General features: G+C 36.7%; 1 protein-coding gene across 1 annotated transcript in view; it reads left to right on the top strand.

Moving 5' to 3' along the window:
- The window catches only part of LOC150090130 (putative receptor-type tyrosine-protein phosphatase mosPTP-1), a 529,269-nt gene that overhangs the window by 436,182 nt on the left and 65,739 nt on the right, over nt 1-27,348 (top strand). Inside the window, exons 17-19 of the mRNA XM_090390174.1 lie at nt 8,404-8,538; nt 26,511-26,662; nt 26,954-27,089. Coding sequence (XP_090246300.1) covers nt 8,404-8,538; nt 26,511-26,662; nt 26,954-27,089 — 423 coding nt within the window. The remainder of the gene's footprint in view (nt 1-8,403; nt 8,539-26,510; nt 26,663-26,953; nt 27,090-27,348) is intronic.

Genomic DNA, 27,348 nt, shown 5'->3' with positions numbered 1-27,348 from the left:
TTAAAATAATAAGTGTAAGAACAATGAGGTTCAATATATTTTACATTATAAATTAATTGGTTAAAAAATAAGAAATTTACCTCAGTAATTTCTTATTTAGATATAAAGTAATAAAGCTGACACAGGTCCTGATTGTGCTTACACAATATGGGATACAATCTGTCTACTGTGGATATATCATATGCCAGATGTATATCCACAGTACACAGATTGGAGAGCCAATTACAGAATATGATTAACTCACTTATGCATCTTGAAGATTAATAAATGTTTAATCAAAAAAAGAGTTCATTAATGTTCTTAGAAATAACATGTACTAAGCTTTCTGCTTAAATAAGAATAAGTAAAAACATTCTAGGAACTATTTGCGGAAGGTGTATTAAGAAACTGCAAGCAACTCAGTAAGCAACAATGGATATACCTCTTTCACCTTTGTTAGTTTAATTTCATTTTTGTTGTATATTTCCAAATTACTATTCTCTTTCTCCATGTTAAAACTTTTAACATAACATTAAATGCTAATACTGTTTCTCTTTAGGTAACTAGCAGTGATATTAGAAATGGATAGTGTTAAGTGGTGACAAATACATTTGATTTGGCTATTTTTTAAGAATGGAGATAGAGTAGAGCGTCGAAAATCCGAACATCAATTATTCGAAATGTCAATAATCCGAACAAGCTAGCATTTATTATTTTATTTTATTTTTTTTATGATGGTACCATAAAATAATTCAGTAAGTGCCGGTTATTGTCATTGTGTTTGCAAATTGAATTTTGATTCTATTAAACAGCAATTGTAATAAGTTAAAATCTGAGGTATTATACACAAGCTATGAAAATGAAGATGTAAAGCACAAATTTACTTTTATTTTACCTTACCAATTAACAAAATATGTGAAAATCGAAAGAATTTCCGATAGCAAAATAAAAATAAATTTAGGCTTACGTACATAGCTTAATTAATATACATATAATACTAACTAAGCATAACACTTTGTAATCTGATATTTCTGTTCACTGACTTTTTTTTTTTTTTTGGTGGCAGGTTCTAAATTCTAAAACAGTAAAAAAGATAAGCATCAATCAATAACAAAGACAAATTATGAGAAATCTTTGGCAAAGGATGCTAAGAAAATCAGCAAGGACTTCTTTACTTATATAAACTCTAGAAGGAAGTCAGATTGGTCCACTTGATATCAATGGTTCAAGTGTTGAAGAGATCCTGCTCAGATAACTGAAAAACTGAACAAGTATTTTGCGTATACATTCACACATGAGGAATTCTTTGGGGAAGTGAAGGACAGAAGCTTATTAAACTCTAACAGGGAGCTTAATGATTTTGTAATAACTGAGAGCAAAGTGGAGGAGAAATTGTTGAAGTTAAACAGGAAAGGCTCCTGTGGTGGATTGAATCTATCCAGTTATATTAGAGGAGGCAGCAAAAGGAGTAAGCAAACCTTTAGCCATAATTGCAAGAGCATCCTTGGACTCAGGAGCAGTCTCCACAGACTGGAGATGTGCAAATGTATCCCCAGTCCACAGAGGGGGATCACAAGGTTACACAAGTAATTACAGACCTGTTAGTTTAACTTCTGTTCCAGGGAAAATAATGGAGTCACTGGTTGAAGAAGCATTGCAGGATCATCTAGACAAGACTACAGTAATAATTCAGACACAGCATGGGTTTGTAAAGGGAAAGTCTTGTCTGACAAATTTGATTGGATACTATGATGTGGTTACAAAGGAACTGGATGCGAAACATAATTGTGATATCATATACAGGTAACCCTCATATAACATGGCAGTTTGGTTCCTACAAAACCTCGTGTAGTGCGAAACTGTGTTATACAGAACTAAGAACCAGTACAAAAAGGAGGGTACGTTCCAAAAATACGCCATTTTTTTATAACTATCGGAAACTTAATTTTTATAGTAGTAATAACTTAATATTTTAACTTTATTTTTATAATAGTAATAACTTAAATAGTAATAACTGAACAAGCGTCTTACCTTACAAACTGTGATACATATATGTCAGGTAATGTACGTTCATTTAATTTTCTTCCTCTTTATCGCTGCTAAGCACAATCTCATCTGCAGCATCTAGATTTCGTGTACCTTCTGCTCTCTTTAAAAGTCATAAACTGCACTCTTCGAAGTCACAATTATTTTTTATGGTCTCAAACAAGCATAAGTTCAATAGCACAGAACCTAACCCAAGGTTCTCCCAACAAAATATAGTGGACCCCCACTTTAACTGATACGTGGAAATCAGAAGAATATTTTCCAGTTAGCAAAATAAAAATAAATTTATGCTTACATACATAGCTTAATATGTACATACTAATTGATATTTCTGTTCACTGACTTTTTTCTTTTTTTGGTTGTAAAATTTAAAACAGTAAAAATGATAAGCAATTAAAAACAAAGAAGCATGCACAAGTTGCAACAAACATGATACGGAGTAATGAGTTTCTGAAAATTTATTTATGTTTTTTTATATGATTGAATTACACGTTTCACCACAATGATGTGAAAACCCACAGAATTCCAGCTGCCGGCTACCCATTGATTGCACTAACAGAAAAGCCCACTAAATCGGAAAATGCAAATTGTTTTTATTGCTTTATAATAGTGATCTCCAGAAATGTACTTTAGAAAAAAAAAAAAAGATCACGAAGGCGATAACAACTAGCAAGTCAACAGCAGGGATTCACAAAAAGGTAAAATAGTACAAAAGCTGAAAAATACCATGTTATGTGAGATTTCCAGCAATTTTCAAACCGTGTTAGAGCGAAACCTTGTTGTAGAAGTACTGTGTTGTGTGTGGATTGCTGTAATTTATATATCATGTTAGAGTGAAACTGTGTTGTAGAAGAACCGTGTTATACGGGGATTGCCTGTACATCATTAGCATTAATAGATGCATATGATGCAAGAAAGCAAGCTTATGCAGCATCAGCCAAAAAAAAAAAAAAAAAAAAAAAACCCACTTCCACTTAACTCCTCCGTTCGTTCGAAATACCTGTCCAGCTGAGCCTTAAATTTATTTAGGCTATCAACCTCCACGGCAAGGGATGGAAGTCTGTTCCACCAACCAACCACCCCGCTGGCTAAAGACAAATTTCCACACGTCTATCCTACATCTGTCTTTCCTCAATTTGAATTTATACCCTCTCAGGTGATTATTCTGAGCAAGAGGAAGAATCCTATCAGCATTGAGCATGCTCAAACCATTCAAGGCTTTATACACCTCTATCAGATCACCTTGCTGGTGCCTAGTCTCCAGACACTGTAATTTGCAAAACTTAAGCCTTTCTTCGTAAGAGTACCTCTTTGTTCCATTCACTAATCTTGTTGCCCTTCTCTGTACTCGTTCCAGCAGCTCTACATCCTTCTTGAAATTAGGCCTCCAGACCTGTATAGAGTACTCAAGGTGTGGCCTGACCATTGCCTTATACAAGGGAATAATCACCTCCTTATCCCTGCTAGAAAAATTCCTGAATATCATTGACAAGACACCATGAGCTACTCTTGCAGCCCGTCTGCACTGTTCAGAGAACTTCATATCTGCCTGCACAATTACCCCCAGGTCCTTTTCATTCTCTACCACTGTCAGCGTAGTACCACAGAGTTCATACGTTGCTCTGGGGGTTGCTGTTTCCCGTGTGTAGTACTTTACATTTGTCAATGTTAAACTTTATTTGTCACCTCTCAACCCATCTGCTCAGCCTTTCCAGATCCTGTTGCAGCAGCATAGTGTCGGTAGTGTCCTTGACAACTCTGCCAACCTTTGTATCGACTGCAAACTTGGATATTAAGCTTGATATACCATCATCAATATCATTTTTAAATACAGAAAACAATAATGGACCCAACACTGAACCCTGAGGGACTCCACTAATAACATTAGTCCACGATGAGCAGTGTCCATTGATTACCACTCTCTGTCTTCAGGAAAGCTTCTGGTTTCAGGAAAGCATTTGATAATGTTGCGTATGGAAGACTACTGTACAAATTGGATCAGCCTGATATTGTTATTATTATTATTAGCCATATGGTGCAAGGAAGCCTGAGGCTTATGCTGCACCAGCCAAAAAAAATTTCTGTGTTACCCTGAGAGAATCAGAAGTAGAAGGAAATCACCAAGAAAGAGAAGAATGATGATATCCAGCTCAGGACCCTAGGTGTGCCAAGCCCATACTCACCAGATGTGAGCCCCTGGGGTTTAAGGTAAGTTGCTACAATGGATAAAACGGTGGTTGTGTGGAAGACAACAGACAGTGGTTACCAATGGTTCGTGGACTAATGTTCATTAGTGGAGAGTCTCCCGTGTTCAGCCCGCTGTTGTTTTCTATATTTATCGATGATATTGATGAAGGTATATCAGGCTTAATATCCAAATATGCACATGATACAAAGGTTGGAAGAGTTGTTAATAACAGTAATGGCAGTGTGCTACTGCAACAAGATCTAGAAAAGTTTGGCAGATGGTCTGAGAAGTGGCAACTGAAGTTTAACATTGACAAATGCAAAGTACTGCATATGGGTAGAAGTAATCCCAGAGAAACGTACCAACTGTTTGGTACTAAACTTAGGGTTGTATAAAATGAAAAAGACCTGGAAGTAATTGCTCAGTCAGATAGGAAGTTTTCTGAGCATTGCAGACAGGCTGCCAGAGGTCATGGGGTGATGATCAATGGTATACACAAATTTTTCTAGTACGGAAAAGGTGGTGATTATCCCTTTGCATATGGCAATAGTCTGGTCATTCTTTGAATACTGCCTACAGGTTTGGAGGCCTCATTTTAGGAAGTATGTAGAGTTACTTGAGCATGTACACAGAAGGATGACAGGATTGGTGAGGGGGCCCTCTTACCAATAAAGGCTAAGTTCTGCAAATTGCAGCAGCTGGAGACTAGGCACCTGTGAGGTGATCTGATTGTGGTGTATAAGGCTTTGAATGGATTGAGCATGCAGAATTCTGATGGGATTTTTCCGCTTGCTCGGATTATGAACCAACCGGAGAGGTATAAATTCAAATTGAGGAAAGACAGTTGTAGAATAGATGTGCAGAAATTTGCCTTTAGTCAGTGGGTAGTTATTTGCTGGAACAAATTTCCATTTGTCATTGTGGAAGTTGATAGCTTAAATAAATTCAAGGAGGAACTGGACAAACGTTTAGAAATTGGTGATTTTTTTTTAGCTGATTCTACATAAGCCCATATGCTTGCTTTCTTGCATCACATGCCTCTATTACTAACACAGCATGCAGAAATTGCAACTAACAGAATACACGCTGAGATATGGAGTAAAATGTTTATGAAGTTTAGATATAGAATGAAGAGATTCTGAACATTTACGGAGTTTTATTTTACTGTACTGAAGTTATGGTCTTCTTCTTTTAAAAGTAAGCAGAAATTTTTAACAATTAAATCGAAGATTGAGATTTTAAACACACTTTCAGAGGGAGAAAGCAGGTCTTTGTTAGTAAGATTTTACGAAGTAGGAAAGACAACCATAAAAAAGAAAACAATGAGAATAGCTAATGACCCATCCTCAAAGATGCTGTTATTTTGTTGTTGTAGTTGGGTTCTGAGAGCATCAATACTTAGGCCATATTGCTCCATGTATACTGTCTGTAAATTGCATGTTCTGTGGTTGATTTTCTGTTTGCTGGATGTATAAAGACTGTGTGTGCCCTGCATGCACAAAAGATATTTTATCTTTGACGAAAATGTTAAACTGAAATGATGAAGTTCTCTCGATGCAATCATAAATTGTGTAACTTTTAAATTATCTGTAAACTCTCGATACTGACCAAGGTAAATGCTAGGAAAGGACAATTCTTCAGCATGTTCATCAAAAAAGTAAACTTTGTGCAGAACATTTTGTTCACCAGGAGCTATTTGGAAATATTTGTCTTTGCTCCACAAAAGAATTTATTGTTGAGCGACTAAACTTTCTACAATAGGTTTCACCACGTTTAGGAGCATAATCGTGTTTAATGTCTTCATCGAAGAATACACGTTAATGCAATAATTGCCATCTATTCTCTGAGGCAAATAATTGATTATCGAATTAACATTTACAGGAACATTTATAATTTGGTCCAAAATTCTGTATTGGCCAAAACCATGTCTTAGTCTTCTAATTTGCATGAATGGTATATGAGGAGAAATGAGCCTCTTTGTCTCTAAATCCAATTGAGGCAGATGAGGTGGAATAGCAGGATAAACGAAACCGTTGCTATTCGAAAATGTTGGAATGGAATCATTTTTGAGAGATGCTCGACAAGTATTACAAGTCTTCATAGTCTTTTTGTCTGCAGTTGGAAATTCTAGAAGTAACTGGCTCTAAATGTATTTTTCTGAGTTTAATAAAATCTGCTCTGCAAAATCTTGAGAAGCAGATTTTATTAAACTCTGCTTTTTTTTTTTTTTTTTTTTTCTTTTTTTTTTCTTCTCTATGTTTTGAAATTCATTCTTTTGTCAACATGGGAGGCTTCTTCGGTGACTTTGAAGCTTTTATTCTTGCATAGGCTGAGGGAGCTGAAATATGATTTTTTTTTTTTTTTTTTTTTTTTTTTTTTTTGGGGTAATGCAATTGAAGCTGGTTGTTGCAGTATACTCTGTCTAGCCGGTTCAGGAATCAATTGAAAATCCTCAGGTAATTCTTCTAGATCGAAATCTTCTGGAAGTTCTTGAATATAATTACATGATGTGAACAGTCCAGCTTTTTGATGAGAAGTCGATGTAGTAGAAGCAGATTTTATTAAACTCTGCGTTTTTTTTTTCATTCTTTATGTTTTTGAACTCGTTCTTCTGTCAACATGGGAAGCTTCTTTGGTGGCCTTGGAGCTTTTATTCTATTCTTGCATACTTCTCTCAATTTCGCTCAGCTGGAGTTTTAACCCTCTTCAAAATACTTTTATAGGTATTTTTACAATTCGATAGTGAAATCCATTTGTAGACTAGTATGATGCCATAACCATAAAATTGCTGAAAGAAGTTATTGTTTGTCAAAGTGATTGTTTTATTGTTGTGTTCTTGAATCAAAACCATTTAAATTTTTAAATGGTTTTATCTTACTTACGCTACTTAGAAAGTTGATGTTGATCAAAATCTTAAGAAACAGATTTTATTAAAGTCTGCATTTTTTTCTTCGGTGGCTTCAAAGCTTTTATTCTTGCATAATATTACTGCCCGCTGTTTGCTATACCAAATAAATGTTAGTGACTGAGTTAGCGTCATTTAGGAAATGATGTCATTTCCGTATCTTAGTATGAACTTACTCTACTGAATCAACTACTTACCTTACCAAATCAATGTTAGTGACTGAGTTAGCATCGTTAACGCCATTTAGGAAGTGACATCATTTAAAATCTAACACCCACCTAATAGGAAGTGACGTCAATTGCATCATTTCCGTAAAAAAACTTTCGTTGACAATCGATTGTATCATTTCTGTTACTGTAAGAAAATTTCATTACCAATCGATTTTCTCTAGTGCGCCATAGATGTTTTCACATCAGAAACCCAAGTTTCGGGGAGTAAAACGATGCTACCCTCACCTGAGACCAACTACTTCAGCCATGTTGTGAAAAAAGGCCCATAAAAATTCCTGCCATCATTTACGGGACTCGTGAACTCAGGTCTTTTAAACCCAGGGTGGTGAGGACAGTGATTCTACCAACTGTGCTACCCATGAGGGCTAGGTACGAGCAACAAGCTGAATACTGTCTAACTGAACTACTCTTGCTGAAAAGAGTGAGAGATCTGGCAACAAAGAAACGAAGTTCGAAAATGGTGTAGCAAATAATAAGTAATTATTTTCGTTAATGGCCTATATATATGTGTTATTGTGGCTGAAAGTTCCATTTGTTTTGTTACCTATGAATAAAAATACATGAGTACAGCTTAGTGTTTTTATTTTTAAACTATCTAAACCTTTTTTTTAGTCTCCAGAACCATATTTTTGATAAGTTCGAAAATCCAAACAAATCGGAAGTCTAAACTACCCACAGTCCTAATTAGTTCAGATTATCAACGCTCTACTGTAGTTGGAAATATCAAATAGTTTTTGTTCATTCAGATTTATTTTTTGAAATTTATGCACAGTTAGGAATAATTGAAAAGAAATGCTAAGTCTGTTCATAAGTCAGAGAGTTAAAACATTTGGATCGTTATAAGCAAATTTTAAAGTTATATATTTGTTATCCATGGAAGTTAATCTTTTCATAGCTTTGACATACACTTGCATTTGGCAGGACCTCTTGATATTTCATTTTATTTTCATTTTATTTTCCTTTTTAGTAGTTTTTTTCCTTTGCCTGCTAAAACATGTATATGCTCAATTTGGCATTGTGTAATGAAAGTGAATTTACTGAAATTTCTTCTGTAGAGAAAGTGTGATATGTATTGGCCAAAAGAGGGAGCTGAAACTTATGGAATAATTCAAGTCCGAGTTGTACAAGAGGTTAACATGGCAACTTACACTGTACGCACATTTGCAATCCGCAATGTTAAAGTAAAAAAGGTAAGATGTGCTATTTTTAATTGTACTTGTTATTTACTTGTCAAGAATTTACTTGGCATTTTTTTTTTTTTTTTTTTTTGGATAAATAAAAAAAATTTTCATGCGTAAAAATATCTGCTAAGTAATATGCAATGTATTGTTATAATATATTATAAAAAAAAAAAATAAAGAGTAAGGGCCTAGTCCCCTGAGGGACTTCACTAATGCTCTTCATGAACTAATCAATGGGCAGTGCTCTTCATGAAGTAATAGTATGAGTGTATGAAGAACAGTGCCCATTGATAACCATTCTGTGCCTTGCCACTCATCCATAGCAGCAGGCCGACCGGGCTAGCCGAGTGGGTAAAGTACCTGCCCGGCAACCCAAAGGTCGCGGGTTCGATTCCCGCCTTGGGCTTGGATCAAAGTACTGCAAAAACCTTGGGAGGTGCAATATGGCCACAGAAGCCGATGCGCCAATAACTACCAAATCAAAATCAAAACCATAGCAGCCTGTCCCTGATGTTTGCCTCAATTGTTCATGTGGAACAATATCAAAAGCTTTACAAACCTAAGTATATGATGTCAAAAATATTTTTTGCATTCAGTTCTTTTGTGGTTATTCATAATAACTGATCATATGGCACAGACAAGATCTCCCCTAAATAAATCCATGCTGTGATTGCTGTATAACTGTATTAGTTATATGGTAATAATCGCTTCTCGGCTTTCTGACTTACATTGTATTGTAGTTATATGGTAATATCACAGCACAGATTTGTTATGACAATCATAACAAGTTGATCCTGCATTATTTCTTTTACAACAGACTTCATTATTTTTTGTGGAACAGAAGACAAGCTTACAGGTCTAATTTCTAACTTCACCCTTTGATCTTCCTTTGTAAATAGGAAGGACATTTGCTTGTCTCCAATCCATAGAGACCTCCCATGAGTCCATGGATGCTCTCACAGTTATGGCTAAAGGTTTGCCTACTACTTTTAATGTAATTGAATAGATACCATCAGCCATAGGTGCCTTATTTACGTTTAATTTTAACAATTTCTTTTCTGCTTTCTTCTCAGTTATCATAAAATCATTTAGACCCAAGTTATAATGTAATTATATCTGGCATTTCCATTCCTAAAAACTTTGAATGTGAATGTAGATATAAAATATTTATTCAGTTTGTTAGCAATATGAATAGGATTATTAATAGTTATGCCATTCACATTCCTTCGTCATCCCTTTCCTTCATCCCTTTCCTTCATCCCCTTCCTTCTAGTGTTAACATAAAGCATTCTTTGCTACTTTTCTTTGCATGTTTAGCCACACTTCTCATAATTTGCCTCAACCTGCCTACCCCCCTCTTTCCCAGTGACTTGGTTGCAAACTAGTTTTTACCTATTGCATTTTTCTGTGTCCCCTGATAATTTATAATCATCCCATACATTTTTACTGTCTGAACTAGTCTCATCAGTTCATTTGATGTCCATTTAGGTCTTAAAGTTGAATGATATCTCTTTGTTCATGTAAAAAAGCTGAACTGACTACCTCCGTGAATGCTTCCATTTAGAATTTGCAGTTCATTGTTTAACATCATCATTTAGTCTCACTTGAAAAGAATTTAAAAACTGTCTAAGACCATTGTAGTCACTGTAATGAAAGCAAAATCCCATTCCTTTAGTGCACATTATGGCCATAGATTTTTTTTTAATGAAAACCCCAAACACAAAAGGTATGAAAATTATGTACATGGATTATTCAATTCATATAATTAATACATTATATAAATTGAAGATTGGTAAGACAGAAGATACTTGTTAACTTGACATGAATTTCTGTAGATTGTAAATTATAAATGTTCTGTAGTAGTAGTAGAGGCATGTGATGCAAGAAAGCAAGCTTATGTAGCATCAGTCAAAAAAAAAAAACCCATTTCACAAATCCATTCCCTCTAAAAGTTTATCCAGTTCCTACTTGAATTTATTTAAGACACAATTTAAGTTCCAACTTTCACAATGACAGAAGGAAGTTTGTTCAAGCAATCAACTACCCGCTGGCTAAAGGCAAATTTCTGCACATCTATTCTACTACTGTCTTTCCTCAAGTTGAATATATGCCCCCTCAAGTGTATAATCTGAGCAAGAAGAAGAATTCCATCAGCATTGAGCTTGCTCAACCCATCAAGGCCCTATACATCCTCAATCAGATCACCTCGCATGTGCCTAGTCTCCAGCTGCTGCAATTTGCAGAACTTAAGCCTTTCTTGGTAAGAGGACCCCCTTCGTTTCCCTCACCAATCTTGTTGCCCTTCTCTGTATTCGCTCAAGCAACTCTACATCCTTCTTAAAATGAGGCCTCCAGACCTGTATGCAGTACTGAAGGCATGGCCTGACCATTGCCTCATACAAAGGGATAAGCACCTCATTTTTCCTACTAGCAAAATTTCTGTGTATCATTGACAATACCCCATGATTTACTCTGGCAGCCTGTCTGCACTGCTCCGAAAACTTCATATCTGACTGCACAATTACTCCCAGGTCTTTTTCATTTTTTACCACCCTAAGTGTAGTACCACACAGTTGGTACATTTCTCTGGGGTTGCTTCTACCCATATGCAGTACTTTGCATTTGTCAGTGTTAAACTTCAGTTGTCATTACTATCATATAGGTTAGTGCAAAAATATCATTTTACCATGCTATCATTTTACAATACCATGGAAACTTGTGAAGGCATTTACAATATGAGATATAACCAAAACGATGCCAATTTAATTAATTAATTTAACTACTTTGGTAGGTGGCTACATTAAAATTATGCTTTTGCACATAACCTATATGTTAGTCATCTTACCTCATAGAATGAGGCCTTTGCCCTTAAATATTTTATAGTCTATATTACTATTATTAACAGCCCTGCCAACCTTTGTATCCTTTGGTGCATCTGGTGCACCCAAAAAATTCTCAAGCAAACATATATCCTTTATCTAGAGATTCTTAATGCATGAAGAGTCACTGTTAATTGTCAAATCAAGAGTATTGCTTTCTCTTATTGCCTCTTTAACATTCTGAGTAGAAAATAGTCATCCATAGAGGCTTTACTATTGTGTTGAATGACCAGTACACAAATTCCAGTTGATATCCAGAAGGTCAAAATTTTCCATTATAAGACATTCTGATTTTTTGGTCCATTCCATTTCTCTGTATAGTTGTTCATTATAGTCAGTCATCAAGTCGTTGCGGCTGATAATTCACTTTTCTTATTTGATTGTAGATAATAACTACCATAGGCTTCTGTATCACCTGATAATTTATATGCATCCCATGCACTTTTCTTCTCTGCCACCTGTCTCAGTAGCTCATCTGACATCCATTACTATAGTTCTAAGCCTTGAATAGTATGTCTTAGTTGGTATGAAAAGCCTAGTAGCTTCTTTGATTATTTCCCATTTAGAATTTGTTGTTGGTAACATCATCAGTTGGTCCCACCGCACACATTTAAAAACTGTCTGAGACTTCTGTAGTCGCCCTTGACAGTAGTTATGTCTTTAATTAAATTCTTCATTAATACACTGTGATCTCTGCCACACAGTGGGTCTTTTACCTGAAGATTCTTAATGCATGAAGAATCACTGCGAATAACCATAGTTCTTGAGGGTGTCGCAGACATTCTCTCAGATATGTCAAGCTGGGCTTGCTACCTGGGAGCCTAAAATTCCAGTGGAACTGATATTTGGGTGACACTCAAGTCAAGTGGAGCGTGACCACCCAGGTGCGAACCAACGTAAGTAGTGGTTGAGGTGTTGCCGCCCACACCACACAGAGGAATGCCACCCTTTTGTGTTACCAGGCAATACTAGGTGGTAGATGAATCTCATCAACCGGTGCAATACCACCACTTTGCCGACCAGGCTAGCTGGCTGGGTCAAGTGCCTGCCTGGCAACCCAAAGGTCGCGGGTTTGAATCCCTCCTCGGACTTGGATCAGAGTGGTGCAAAAAAAACTTGGGAGGTGCATTATGGCCACAGAAGCCAATGCACCAACAACTAACAAAGGGGGGGGGACACCACTTTGTTTATTGGAGGCTTGAAGTGGTGGAACCCATGTTTGGTTTCCAGAGCAAAGCTCCAGTCAACCCTCCCCATCTCTTGCATCATGCAGTATGATTAATATCTTTTGAGGTTATGATGGACATCATGGCAAGGTTCAATCTTTCTTACATTACGAGGATACAGCTCTAAAACAGTGTTCACAGGCTGGCTGCTAGTTAGTACATTGGACCGAATCTATTGGTTATTCTCTAGAAGGCTTCTGGATAAGCTAGTGCATAATCTCACTGCCTCTACTCTGCCAGATAGTGACTGGAGGGTGTCCAAGTAGTGTATATGCAGAGGGCATTGTTGAAGCCACATTATGTCAAGGAGCAAGGTATATTCTTACCATGCGTATGCCATATCCAAATAATTTCTTACTTCATACGGCATGCCCCCCAAACTTTTTCATACTGCTGAACTACTGAATACACCATGTATTGTCAAACTAATAGAGCAAACTTATCTGCGAAAAGATCTAAACCTCTCAAACACTTCCTCATTCATTTAAGAAATATATGTGGTCTCAGTTATAATCTCAGCGATGTCCATTTCTACTTAGTCTGCCAAACCCCATGTACTTTTTTCTGACAGATCTCAGTTATCGGTTCAACCACTGCTCATCTCGGTTGTCTGAATTATTCACCACATGATTCCTTTTGCTTCAAAGGTGGTGCTTGTGCATATGTTCATTCTGATATTCCCTGTCAGAGACTTAGTAATTTGGAATCTCCTCTTTTTGATCTTCTCTGGCTTAGAATCTCTCTACCACATTCTGTCAAATTCATCTGTTGCATCTATCATTCTCCCAATTGCACTAACCACTAAGAACCCTTTGACTTCCTCTCTTTGAAGCTTAACTTCCTCCAGTCCAGCTTTCCTAACAGTGCGGTAATTTTAATGTTCACCACTCCAGATGGCTTCCATTTTCTAGTCACATTGACCCAGCTGGACGAGATACTGAGGCTTTTGCAATTGCTAATGACCTCCACAGATTGTAGTTACCTACCAGAATACCAAACAATCCTAACCACACAGTCAACATGCTTGATCTTTTTCTCACAAACAACCCTTCTAAGTACGCAGTCGAAGTGAGTGGTCCTCTAGGCACCTCAGATCACAACTTGGTGATTGTCTCTTCTCCAGTGGAACCTTTCTCTCATGGCCATTCCCAAAGTCGCGTTGTTTGGCATTAGAAGAATGTACAATGGGATGATCTGCAAGGTTTCTTTTCCTTGGTTGGATTACTGTTTCAAAACTCCTGATGTTCAGATCATGTCAGTGAAATTATTTTTGTAGTGATGGAATTTCCTTTATTCTACACTCCACCTTAAAATCTTGTCCTTTTTCCGAACCTTGGTTTTCCAATAAATGTGTTAAGGCTGTTCAAGAGAAGAATGTTGCTTATCGTAATTGGCTTGTTTCTAAATCTTCAGTTGCATTTTCTGCCTACACCAAAGCTTGCAACAATTTTAAAGCAATTATTAATCCAAACTAGATTTCGAACAGGCTGAGTAGAAAATTTGCTTCTTGCCCTAATGGTAGCCGAGCATTCTTGGTCTCTTGCCATAGCTATTGACTGAACTTTTTCCCATCTCTGCACCCACCTTTGTCAAAACCAGATGGTTCTATTGCCACTTCAGCCAAGGATAAAGCTGACCTGTTAGCATCCTATTATTCTTCCAACTCATGTATTAATGATCTTGGTAAAACCACCTCCCACCATTTCCAGTATGCTCCATTCAATGCCTCCTGTGGTCTTCCATCAAAAGAATGTTGAAGGATTTTGAATGATCCCGATGCTAAGAAAGCTGCAGGTCCTGATGGTATATCTCCACTTGTTGTCAAAACCTGTGCTCCCGAACTTGGTCCTGTTCTGTGTCTCCTTTTTTCACTTTCTTATTCCATAGGTGATTTTCTTTCTGCTTGGAAATTTGCTCATATCCAGATAGTTCCTAAAAAGGGTGAAAAATCCTTTTCATCCAATTATTATCCCATTGCAATTACTTCTACTCTTTCCAAGTAATGGAGAAATCAATTAACGGCTAACTCTTAGTTATCTAGAAACTTTCCATCTGATCAACGATCGCCAGTATGGATTCCGTCAGTGTCGATCCACTGGTGATGATATTCTGACTTATGTTACCCATCTATGGACAAATTCAATGGAAAAGTTTGGTGAAACTCATGCAATTGCTCTTGACATTTCAAATTCTTTCGATCATGTTTGACATAAAGGTCTTCTTAACAAGCTTCCATCTTATGGTTTGCCAACTGTTTTTTGTAATTGGTTATCCAGTTTTCTCTCTGATCTCTCACTGAGGGTGATGGTAGATGGCTCTCTATCTTCTAACTTCTCCACTAATGCTGGTGTTCTCCAAGTTCAGTTCTTTCTCCAACTCTTTTCCTCGTGAATATTAATGACCTTCTTCCATTGACTAGAAATCCTATCCATAGTTATGCTGATGATAATATATTACTTCCACCTTGAAGTTTGAGAAACCTTACTCTGCTCAAACAGCTTCAACTTCTCGAATATCCACTACCAATTTCCTTAAATGCTGATCTCCAGGTAATTCTCTAGTGAGGCAAAAACAACTTAGTTGATTTCAATCTTTCTAAAACTCAGTCATGTCTTATATCTTGCAAAAATCCTTCTGCTCCTATACTTATCTTTGATGACACTGATTTCTAGGCAAGATGATATGTCTCTATTGGAGATTACCCTGACTTGTAATCTCTCTTGGCATAAACAAATTATAAATATTGCTTCTTCTGCATTTAAAAAACTGGGTTTCCTCTTTTGCCCTTGGTGTTACTTTTCTTTCAAGCAGATGTTCACTCTGTATAAATTGAAAATCCTCCCTACCATGAAATATAGTTCCCACTTCTGGGGCAGTGCACCACCCAAACCTCTCTCAAGCTTCTAGATTCCATTCAGAAGAGGGCAGTTAGGTTAATTAATGACTCATCTTTAACAGAGTCTCTCCACTCTGTCTCATAGATGTTCTGTTTCTGCTGCATGCCTTTTCTGTGGATACCTGCATGGGGACGGTTCTTCTGTATTGGCTTCTATAATTCATGCTCTCTCTCTTTTGAAGCAGTCTGATTGCATGCAATTACCAACTCAACATTGTTTTATCGTCTAACTCTAAACTCACAGAACCAACTTTTGTTCTTCTTCCTCATTTATTCATTCAACTTCTATTTTCTGGAACAACCTTCCCTTGTACTTATTTCCTGATAATTGCAATCTCCAGAAGTTCAAGTCTAATGTCAACAAATATCTTCTTTTGTCTTCTCAACCTCCAACCCATGTATGGTATTAAGTACTATAACTTCTAATACCTCTCATGTTTGGGGGTTCCTAAAAAAACAAAAAAAAAAAAAAAAACACCCAGATCAAGAGTATTGCTTCTTCTTGTTGCCTCTCTGACATATTGCTGTAGAAAACAGTTATCCAAGAAATCCACAAAAGCCTTGCAAATGTGTGTGTGACCAACTCACAAATTCTACTCAACATCTGAAAAGTTGAAATCCGCCATTATGAGTGGGAGTCAGAATTGTTCAAAGTCGCTAAGTGGATTTTCTTATTTATTGATTTGAAATTATTGTTTTTCTAAAACTTTTGATTTAAATTTAGTAGTATAGCATTATTTTGTGATTTTCTGATTAATCTGGTGTATTTATTCTTTACTCGGCCTTGTAATTGCATAAAAGTATCGGTAAGGGTATCAAATCCACGTGTTACAAGTTGCAGTTCCGCTGAACGAGAAGTTTTTTAGCCATATTTAGCCGTTTTATTGACCAATTGTTGCATCAAATTATTTTCTATAGGCAGTTTATACACCTAGTCAGGAATCAGTTTATTCTGCATTGAGACAGCGAGATTTGGAAGTTAATTAATACTTAAGTGTCCTTAGATTTACCGTTCGTAACTTGCCGCCATTGTTACACGACACAATGTTATATCCCGAACTGGATAGCATAAGGTTAGTATAGTATAGTATATAATATAATATTGTCAATTAACCAGTAAAATCTATTAATCTTGTTAAACTTCATTGTCAATTAAATTGTACTTTTAACTAAATACATATAACGACTTAGATTACAAACGTAACATAATTAATTAATACATAACTTGATACGGAAGTTATATAAACGGAACTCGTAGATAATACTCAATACTGAAAAATATATATATAGCGTTATAACTGTGTTGGGATACAAGTTTAGCGTTATAGTTTTGTACTGAAATTGAAATTTTATTGAAATTAAATCGAAATCATGACTCAGACCAGAGCAGCAAAGCAAAAGGCTCAAGCTAATGGAAGTGCTGTGGCTCGGGAGAACTGAGGGGGGGGGGCAGTTGCCCTCTGAATCACAGCCTTTTAAAATACACTGCTTGCATGATGTTTGTGGATTAATTGGGTACGGGACATGATACTGCCATGAGGGATGTCTTTGTGTGTGTGTGCGCGCGATGTAAGGAAATCAGGCAACAATTCAGCGTTGTTATGGGCCTATATGAGAGTTTTAAGGACAGGGTGGATGCCCTCGAAGGATCTAAATTGAGGGGCCTATCAAGCTCTCAGCTGCCCACATCAATGCCAGAGCTTGCACTTGGTCATCGCTCAACACAGCGGAAACCACCAAGGCAGAATGCGCTGGTCCCATAGGAACTAGTAGTTGTTGGTGACTGTTGTTAGGGAAACGGGGAACATGCTTTGTAAAAAGGATAGGTGGAACAGGACCAGGGTATGTTTGCCAGGGGCAAAGGTTGATGACATTGTAGAGCGAATATCATCTTTTAAGGGCACAAAAGGTGATATAGTTGCACACGTTGGCACTAATGATATTAAGAGTAGGAGACCGGCAGAATTACTTAACAAGTATAGGTCACTGTTGAAAAAAAGCCATGAATTAGAAAGTGTCCACAATTCTGCCCAGACGCGATAGGAGGGAGTATATGATGAGAACCTTGTTGATCAATTCGGCCCTTGAAACATTGTGCACGGCTTAAGGGGTAAAATTTTTTTTAGCCTGGTCTGTACTTGTTAACAGGAGAGACTGCTTCTACAGGGATGGGATACACTTAAATAGAAGGGTGCAAGAATATTTGCTGATGCTATCGAGGCAGTGTTATGTGGGTCGGAAAACTGCTAGCTTGTGGGGGATACAAGGACTAATAGATTAACAGTAGCCACTGACAGAGGTGAACGTGATTCTTACACTGCTTCTATTGGAATGAGCAGCAGCCTGGAAAACAAGATGCAGGATATTTCAGAGACTGCTGGGAGTCATTGCGGTACAAGTAAACACATGGGTTGTGTTAGGGTAGCTAAGAATAGGAACAGGTGCATGTATACTTGCCTGTACACCAATGCTACACGTTGATGAATTTGAAGTATTGCTCAAAACTTCAAAGGCAGATATTGTTGGGATATCAGACATGTGGTGTCACACAGAGATAAGAAATGCAGAACAGGAATTTGGGGAGTACAATGTGTACAGGAAGGATGGAAAGGATAGGAAGGGAGGAGGGGTTATGCTATTAGTTAAAAAACACATAAAATCCAAGGAAGTGAAGCCAGTCGACATTGCTGGACAGTGCAGTGTCGAGTCAGTTTGGTGTGACATAAGCATTGGGAGATCAAAATTGAGAGTAGGAGTGTGCTATAGGCCTAATGACTCTGATGAATATAATAAGAAACTGTACAGGGAAATAGAGTGGGCCAGTAAATCAGAGAGTCTTATAATGGGGGATTTTAATTTCCCAGATATTGACTGGAATTTGTGGGTTGGTCACTCACACACTAGCAAGGCTTTTGTAGATTTATTGGATGATTGTTTTCTACATCAGCAAGTTCGGGAGGCAACTAGAGGGAGTAATACTCTTGATCTGATTATCAGTAGGGATTCTTCATGCATTAAGAATCTGCAGATAAAGGAACCACTAGGTGGCACTCATTACAGTGTGCTGAAATGGGATTTACTCAAAGAGATAACTACCATAGGGGTTAAAGGGAAGGGTTTTTGCTTTCATAAAGGCGACTACGATGGTCTGAGACAGTATTTAAATTCCATACAGTGGGACCAACTGATGATGTTACCAACAGCAGATTCAAAATGAGAAGCATTCAAAGAACTTATCTTGGAAGCTACTAGGCTTTACATACCAACTAAGAAATATTGTTCAAGGTTTAGGCCTAAATGGATGTTAGATGAACTAATGAGACATATGGCAGAGAAGAAAAATGCATGGGATACATATAAATTAACATGTGACACAGAAGCCTATGATAGATATAAGCTGATCTGTAGCCAAGTTACAAAGTTGGTTAGGTAGGCGGAGGCAGATTACGAGAAATCTTTGGCAAAGGATGCAAAGAAAAACAGCAAAGAGATCTTTACTTATGTAAACTCTAGAAGGAAGGGGATGAATCAGATTGGTCCACTTGATATCGATGGTTCAACTGTTGATGATCCTGCTCAGCTAGCTAACAAACTAAATGAATATTTTGCCTCGACATTCACACAAGAAAGCAAGCTTATGCAGCATCAGCCAAAAAAAAAAAAAAAAAAAAAAACTCACTTCCACTTCACCCCTCTGTTCGTTCAAAATACCTGTCCAGCTGAGCCTTAAACTTATTTAGGCTATCAACCTCCACTACAAGGGATGGAAGTCTGTTCCACCAACCAACCACCCGCTGGCTAAAGGCAAATTTCTGCACGTCTATCCTACATCTGTCTTTCCTCAATTTGAATTTATGCCCTCTCAGGTGATTATTCTGAGCAATAGGAAGAATCCCATCAGCATTGAGCATGCTCAAACCATTCAAGGCTTTATACGATTTATACGATCAATGTGAGTTAAGCTCACAGGTCTATAATTACTTGTGTCAGCCTTTGATCCTCCTTTGTGAATTGGGGTCACATTTGCACTTTTCCAGTCTATGGGTACCTCCCCTGAGTCCAAGGAAGCTCTCATAATTATGGCTAAGGGTTTGCTTACTTCCTTTGCTGCCTCCTTTAATATAACTGGATAGATCCCATCCACCCCAGGTGCCTTTTTTGTGTTTATCTTCAACAGTTTCTCCTCCACTTTACTCCCAGTTATTTCAAGATTCTGTAGCTTACTGCTAGAGTTGAATACACCTCTGGCATTCCCCTCGCTGAATAACTCCTCATGTGTGAATGTCGATGCAAAATATTCATTTAGTTTGTTAGCTACCTGAGCAGGATCATCAACAGTTGACCCATCAATATCAAGTGGACCAATCTGATTCATCCCCTTCCTTCTAGAGTTTACATAAGTAAAGAACTCTTTGCTGTTTTTCTTTGCATCCCTTGCCAAGGATTTCTCGTAATCTGCCTTCCCCTGCCTAACCTCCTTTGTAACTTGGTTGCATATCAACTTGTATCTATCATAGGCTTCTGTGTCATGTGTTAATTTGTAAGTATCCCATGCATTTTTCTTCTCTGCCATATGCCTCATTAGTTCATCTGACATCCATTTTGGCCTAAACCTTGAACAATATTTCTTAGTTGGTATGTAAAGCCTAGTAGCTTCCAAGATAAGTTCTTTGAATGCTTCCCATTTTGAATTTGCTGTTGGTAACATCATCAGTTGGTCCCACTGTATAGAATTTAAATACTGTCTCAGTCCACCGTAGACGCCTTTACGGAAGCAATAACCCTTTCCTTTACCCCTAATGGTAGTTACCTCTTTGAGTAAATCCCACTTCAGCACACTGTGATCACTGCCACCTAGTGGTTCATTTATCTGCAGATCTTGTAATAACTGAGAGTAAAGTGGAGGAGAAATTGTTGAAGATAAACACAAGAATGGCACGTGGGGTGGATGGGATCTATCCAGTTATATTAAAGGAGGCAGCAAAGGAAGTAAGCAGACCCTTAGCCATAATTATGAGAGCTTCCTTGGACTCAGGGGAGGTACCCTTGGACTGGAGATGTGCAAATGTGACCCCAATTCACAAAGGAGGATCAAAGGAGGACACAAGTAATTATAGACCTGTGAGTTTAACTTCTGTTCCAGAAAAATTAATGGAGGCCCTGGTTAAAGAAGCGCTGCAGGATCATTTAGACAAGACTTCAGTTATAGCTCGGACACAGCATGGTTTTGTTAAGGGGAAGTCTTGCCTGACCAATTTGATTGGATACTATGATGCAGTCACAAAAGAACTGGATGCAGCGAATAACTTTGATATTATATATTTGGATCTTAGAAAGGCTTTTGATACTGTTGCACATGGAAGACTGCTACACAAATTGGAGCAATGTGGCATTGGAGGCAAATTGCTGCTATGGTTAAAGGGATGGTTGAGGGGGAGAAGACAGAGAGTGGTAATCAATGGACACTGCTCATCGTGGACTAATGTTATTAGTTGCATCCCTCAGGGTTCAGTGTTGGGTCCATTATTGTTTTCTGTGTTTATAAATGATATTGATGATGGTATATCAAGCTTAATGTCGAAGTTTGCAGACGATACAAAGGTTGGCAGGGTTGTTAAGAACACTACTGACGCTATGCTGCTGCAACAGGATCCGGAAAGATTGAGCAGATGGGCTGAGAGGTGGCAAATTAAGTTTAACATTGGCAAATGTAAAGTACTACATATGGGAAACTGCAACCCCAGAGCAATGTATCAACTCTGTGGTACTACACTGATAGCAGTAGAGAATGAAAAGGACCTGGGGGTAATTGTGCAGGCAGATATGAAGTTCTCTGAGCAGTGCAGATGGGCTGCAAGAGTAGCTCATGGTGTCTTGTCAATGATATACAGGAATTTTTCTAGCAGGGATAAGGAGGTGATTATTCCCTTGTATAAGGCAACAGTCAGGCCTCATTTCAAGAAGGGTGTAGAGCTGCTGGAACAAGTACTGAGAAGGGCAACAAGATTAGTGAATGGAACAAAGGGTCGCTCTTATGAAGAAAGGCTTAAGGTTTGCAGATTACAGTGTCTGGAGACTAGGCACCGGCGAGGTGATCTGATAGAGGTGTATAAAGCCTTGAATGGTTTGAGCATGCTCAGTGCCGATGAGATTCTTCCTCTTGCTCAGAATAATCACCTGAGAAGGCATAAATTCAGATTGAGGAAAGACAGATGTAGGATAGATGTGTGGAATTTGCCTTTAGCCAGTGGGTAGTTGGTTGGTGGAACAGACTTCCATGTTGTGGAAGTTGATAGCCTAAATTTAAGGCTCAGCTGGACAGGTATTTCGAACGAATGGAAGGGTGAAATGGAAGTGTTTTTTTTTTTTTTATTCTGTTGGCTGATGCTGCATAAGCTTGCTTTCTTGCATTGTATGTCTCTACTAATGGTAATGCTAATTTTGATTTGCTGGCTCACTCTATTTCTCTGTATAGCTATTTAGTATGCTCATCACAGTCTTTAGGCCTATAACACACTTCTTCTCTCAATTTTATATTCCCAGTGTTTTATATTCTCAATTTTATAGTCTTTTATCACACCAGACTGACTCAACATTGCACTCGTCATCCATATCAACTGGATGCACTGCCTTAAATTTAATATTCTTCTTAACTAAGAGCATAACCCTTCCACCTCTCCTATCCTGTTTGGCCTTCCTGTATACATTGTACTCTCCATATTCCAATTCAGCATCACTTATGTCTGAGTGACACCACATCTCTGCTATTCCTTCAATGTCTGCATTCGAAAACTTAATCAGTACTTCAAATTCATCAAATTTATTTACAGTTTTTAGTATTAGTGTACATGCAAGTATACATGCATGTGTTCTTACTCTTAGTTACCCTAACACACAGCCCATGTATTTATTTGTTCCATTACGACCCACAGCAGGGCTTGAAATCCCAGACACCTCGTTTTCTGGGCTGTTGTATGTATCAGTAGTTATAGTGCAAGAATCAGTTTCATCTCTGCCAGCGGTTGTAGATAAACTATTAGTCTGTGTACCCCCTGAAGTTGGCAGTTTTCTGACCCACCTATTACTGCCTCAATAGCATTAGCAAATATTCTTGCACTCCTTCTAATTAAGTGTATCCCATGCCTGTATAAACAGCCTCTCCTGTTAGCAAGCACACACACCACACTGAGAAAAATTTTACCCTGTAAGCCTTGCCCATTCTCTTAACAGGTAGTCTGGGCAGAATTGTCTGCAATAATTTTACCGACATTGACCCGTACTTATCAAGTAAGTCCTCAGATCTCTTACTTTTAATATCATTAGTGCCAACATGTACAACAATATCACCTTTTGTGCCCTTAAAAGATGATATCTGCTCTACAACACATCATCTACTTTTTGCCTCTGCAGACATACCCTGGTCCTATTCCACTTTTTGCACAACATGTTTCCTGTTTCCCTGACAGTAGAGTCACTGACAATAACTAGCTCCTGTGGACCCAGTGCATTCTGCCTTGAAGATTGCCACTGCGTTACCTGATGCACAAGAATGAGCTCTGGCATTGAGTTTGGCAGCTGAGAGCTTGATGTGCCCCCCATTTTATTTCCTTCAAGGGCATCTACCCTACTCTTCAAATTCTTATAAATGCCCATCAGAACACTGAGTTGTGCCTAATTTCTTCACACTCTCTGCACCTAGCACACACACAGACATCCTCCTTGACTGGATCATGTCCTGTTTCAGAATGTCTGCAAACATTTCACAAGTTGCACATTTTTTTAGGCTGTGATGCTTTGGAGAATCCTCCCTTTCAGTTCTTCCCCAAGCCACAACACTCCAGATACTTTGTGCCTGTTACTTTTCTGCTCTAGTCTGGGACATGATTTCCATTTAAATACAATTTAATTGATTAATTGACAATACTGCACTAAGATAATAGATTCCAAAATGTAGATAAATGTAGATCAAGATATATGTTACACTATGCTGTAATGATTGCAATGTTAAATTAGTGCCTTGCCAAAAAGTAAAAATTCCTTAGCTAAACACAAAAAAGATATATGCCTAAGAAGTGATTAGAACCTTTGAGCTACTTATTTATCACAATTAAAACCTACTATTCCTCTGCACTATACATTACATGCTACGATATTCATGCCAAAACACTGATACAATAGCAGTACAAATAATAAGTTTTAAATGCAAATGGGCCTGTTGTACTGGATTCCATGACTTAAAGAAGAAAATAATGCAGTAATTAGAATTTTAATGATAAAGAATGAAGCTTTCAGGGCAAATGGACCCCTTCTTCAGCAAAAACGTATACAGATTAATATGGACATTATAGATAAAATTTCAATCTGTATACATTTGCTGAGGAAGGGGTCCATTTGCTCTGAAAGCTTAATTCTTTGTCATTAAAATTCTAATTACTGGATATATTGCATTATTTTCTTCTTTAAGTAAGTTTTAACTTATAAAATCACTAGCTAAATTTAAAAATAAGCTAACAAAGGTGACTAAGACTTTAAATTATTTGTAAAACACAATTTAATATGTTAATTAATCAAAAAGACTGTAAAAATTTCCAAAAAACTTCTGTTTTCATGGGCATAAAATTCTGTGGCTAACTTGTGCTGTCCATGAGAGCACATCAACAAAGAATAAGGAGAATAACAAAGTTATAGTTTACCAAACAAGGTATGTATTCTTAATTTTAACATATAGAACACAGGTAATTAAAAGTGCTTTAACATACATGACAACATAGTGACATCAGACATATTACAGCATATTGCAGTTTCCTAAGACTTTTACAATTAATAGCAAATAGTATAATTATATTATACAATATTGCTATTATTATACACTAAACAATTGGTGTAGGAAATTAGCAAATGAATCAGTGTTTAACATTCATTCAAAGTTACCTACTTGAAACTTAGCAAACAATTAATATTATTTGTTAATAGTATTGTTTATTTCTGAAACATAGTACTTAGTTCTTTTAAGTTTATATGGAGATTTATAGAAATAAGCTATCTCGTTTAACTTGAGATATAATGTAATTGATAAATTCTCCTGAAGTTAGTCTTCTTACTTAATGATCAGAATATTGATATTGTACAAAATATGTTTTAAAAAAAACTGTCTTATATTTAAATAAATACAGCAATTCCATCATATAATTTAATGATACAGATTGAAATTTTGAAAAATGGTATTATAATAGATAGTTGCTAAAGATTAAAATCTTATATAAAAAAGTAATTTTTTTTTTTTTTGTCAATTTTCATTTGGATTAATTTGGAAAGAGCTAAAGGGGTTTTTTACTGTTTATATTTTACATAGATTTTTAAGGGAATTAGTTTTTTTTAGTTGCCATTGTTAGTTGTGTATTCAGAGGAATTATAATTAAAGTGCACCAGTTTAGAGGCTTTTTTAAAGTTTGTTTTGAAATTTCATATGAATCATATACAAACTATATAAAAATGAATGACACAAAAAATTAATTAAAAGTAAACAACAGGACAAAAGTGCCACTGATGAGTCAGCATGCAAATCAAGTGCAGATAGCAATATGAAAAGACAAATCAGATGGGGAAGGGGGGGAAGCAGTTATGAAGACAGAAGTTAGTCGAAGTCAATGAGGAACTCTTGTCTTGGTAAGCTTAGCTTGTTCTATGTATGTATTGCTGGCAAACCTGAAAAGTTGTGTTTTGTCTTATTAGAACGTATTGTCTAATTTGTTTTATTAGAACAGCAGTTATGAAATTAATGGTAAGATGACACTTTTGCCAAATGAATTGTGCAAAATGAAGTTTGAGAAACAGGTATGTTGTCTGTGATCTGCAACAGGGACAGCTACTAACTGCTAGAGCAGTTTGACTAAAATTTGCCATTCCGTGACAAGTTTCAGTCAAATTCAGCCTACTTGTAAAGTAGCACTTTTACAAAATCCATATAGTGTTACAGGCTAACCCAGACTGATTCAGAGAAATGTAACACGTTTGCTCTCAAAACTCTGGTTAGGATAGAACTACATGAAATGTATTCCTGGAATATTCTGTATCCCTTTTCCGGCTAAATGGCATGAACAAAATTTCCACAAAATGCTATTTAAATCTTATGTGGGTTTGCAGCTAATGGCTTATGACATGTTCCTTGATGGATATTTGTTATTGCAAACTGCTTACTGGTCTTGTTATTCCTACTCCTCAAGAATGAGATTCCCTGTTTGTGGTCATCTTCGTGCAGGCTGGGACACCAGTCCATACTGTTTGTTCAGTGATATTAGAGCTTCATGATATATTTGCTAGTAACTTTATTATTTTGATAATGCCCCAAAGTTCTTTGCTACATTGTTCACTTATTCTCAGTCAATGAAGCTTTGGCTAGCTCTGTAAAGCATATCAAAATAGTATATGATATTAGTAACCGCTTCCAATGGCCTTCTTTGCTTTCAACATAGTGTGGATATGGGTGGTCATCACATTAAGCAGTTTGATTTACATAACATTTGGCATCTATTATTATTATTATTATTATTAGCCTACATGGCATGCAGTTTTACCTGTGGATGCACACACTTTTTCAGATATAATGATGATGGACATAGGAACTGGCATAGCATGTGAATTTGTATACTATGACCAAAGTAGCTGAGATTACAAAAAAACAAAAAAAAACAAAAAACGTTTTTATTAGTGGTAGTATATGGACTTTAATTCACTCGATGAGTGCAAGTTCGATATACAAGTCTTACACATGTAATGTATATGTTCTGTTTGGATTAAATGCAGTACCCATTTAGTGCTTTTTTTTTTCACCTTTTGTAAACTGCTTGAACTAAATTTTTTTGCAAAGTTGTTTATTTCTGCATGATGGTCATCATTCACTTTAATTATATTCAGTTTTTGTTTCTTTGTATATGTTTAAAAAGCATATAAATAAGTTTTAATTCTGTAAAATTTTATTAGAAACAAGGTGCTGAAAGAACTGTGCAGCAGTATCATTATACTAACTGGCCAGATCATGGAGTTCCAGATCATGCCTTGCCTGTATTGAGCTTTGTTCGTAAGTCTTCCGCAGCTAATCCACCCAATGCTGGGCCCATCATAGTTCACTGCAGGTATAAAAATGATAATATAAATAAGAATTTTCCAGAAGGGAGGCTATAGTTTGAAATTATTAACAATGTAATAGTCTTTCATTAACATTAAAATTAATTTTACCTATAGCTCATCATAAAATTAAACATTATCACAACATTAATTTCATGAAATAACAGTATTGTATTAATTACATTAATATTAAATTTAAGATAAAATGTTTATTTCTCATTCCCATGTTTTGTATGTTGTAGATACTGAGAAAGTTAATACTTTAATGATTGAAAAAATATTCTGTATTTTTATTTCAGTGCTGGTGTAGGCAGAACAGGAACATACATTGTCCTAGATGCCATGTTGAAGCAAATCCAACATAGACAAAGCATCAATGTCTACGGGTTCTTGAAACATATAAGGCAGCAGAGGAACTACTTAGTGCAAACAGAGGTAAGTTTTTGGATATATAAGAGTTATATGTGTGACCAAAAAAAAAAAAAAAACCCATTGTCATTAGTGGTAACTAGCCAGCAACATCAGTACAACAATTATCAAAAGAATTAATAACCAAAGTTTTAAAATGTAATGTAAAATCTAATTGAACTTAAAAACTAAGAGAAAATTATTCAATACTGGTTTTTCAAATTTAAATTAATTGCAAAGTTACTTTGGAATGCTTTATTGTAAATGATTCAAAAATTAATGGCCA

This window comes from Mastigoproctus giganteus, chromosome 2 (assembly GCF_048544385.1).
Source record: "Mastigoproctus giganteus isolate SK-2022 chromosome 2, ASM4854438v1, whole genome shotgun sequence".
NCBI classification, from domain to species: Eukaryota; Metazoa; Arthropoda; class Arachnida; order Uropygi; family Thelyphonidae; genus Mastigoproctus; species Mastigoproctus giganteus.
The sequence above is the reverse complement of the archived record's forward strand: the minus strand, read 5'-3'. Positions and strand labels throughout refer to the sequence as shown.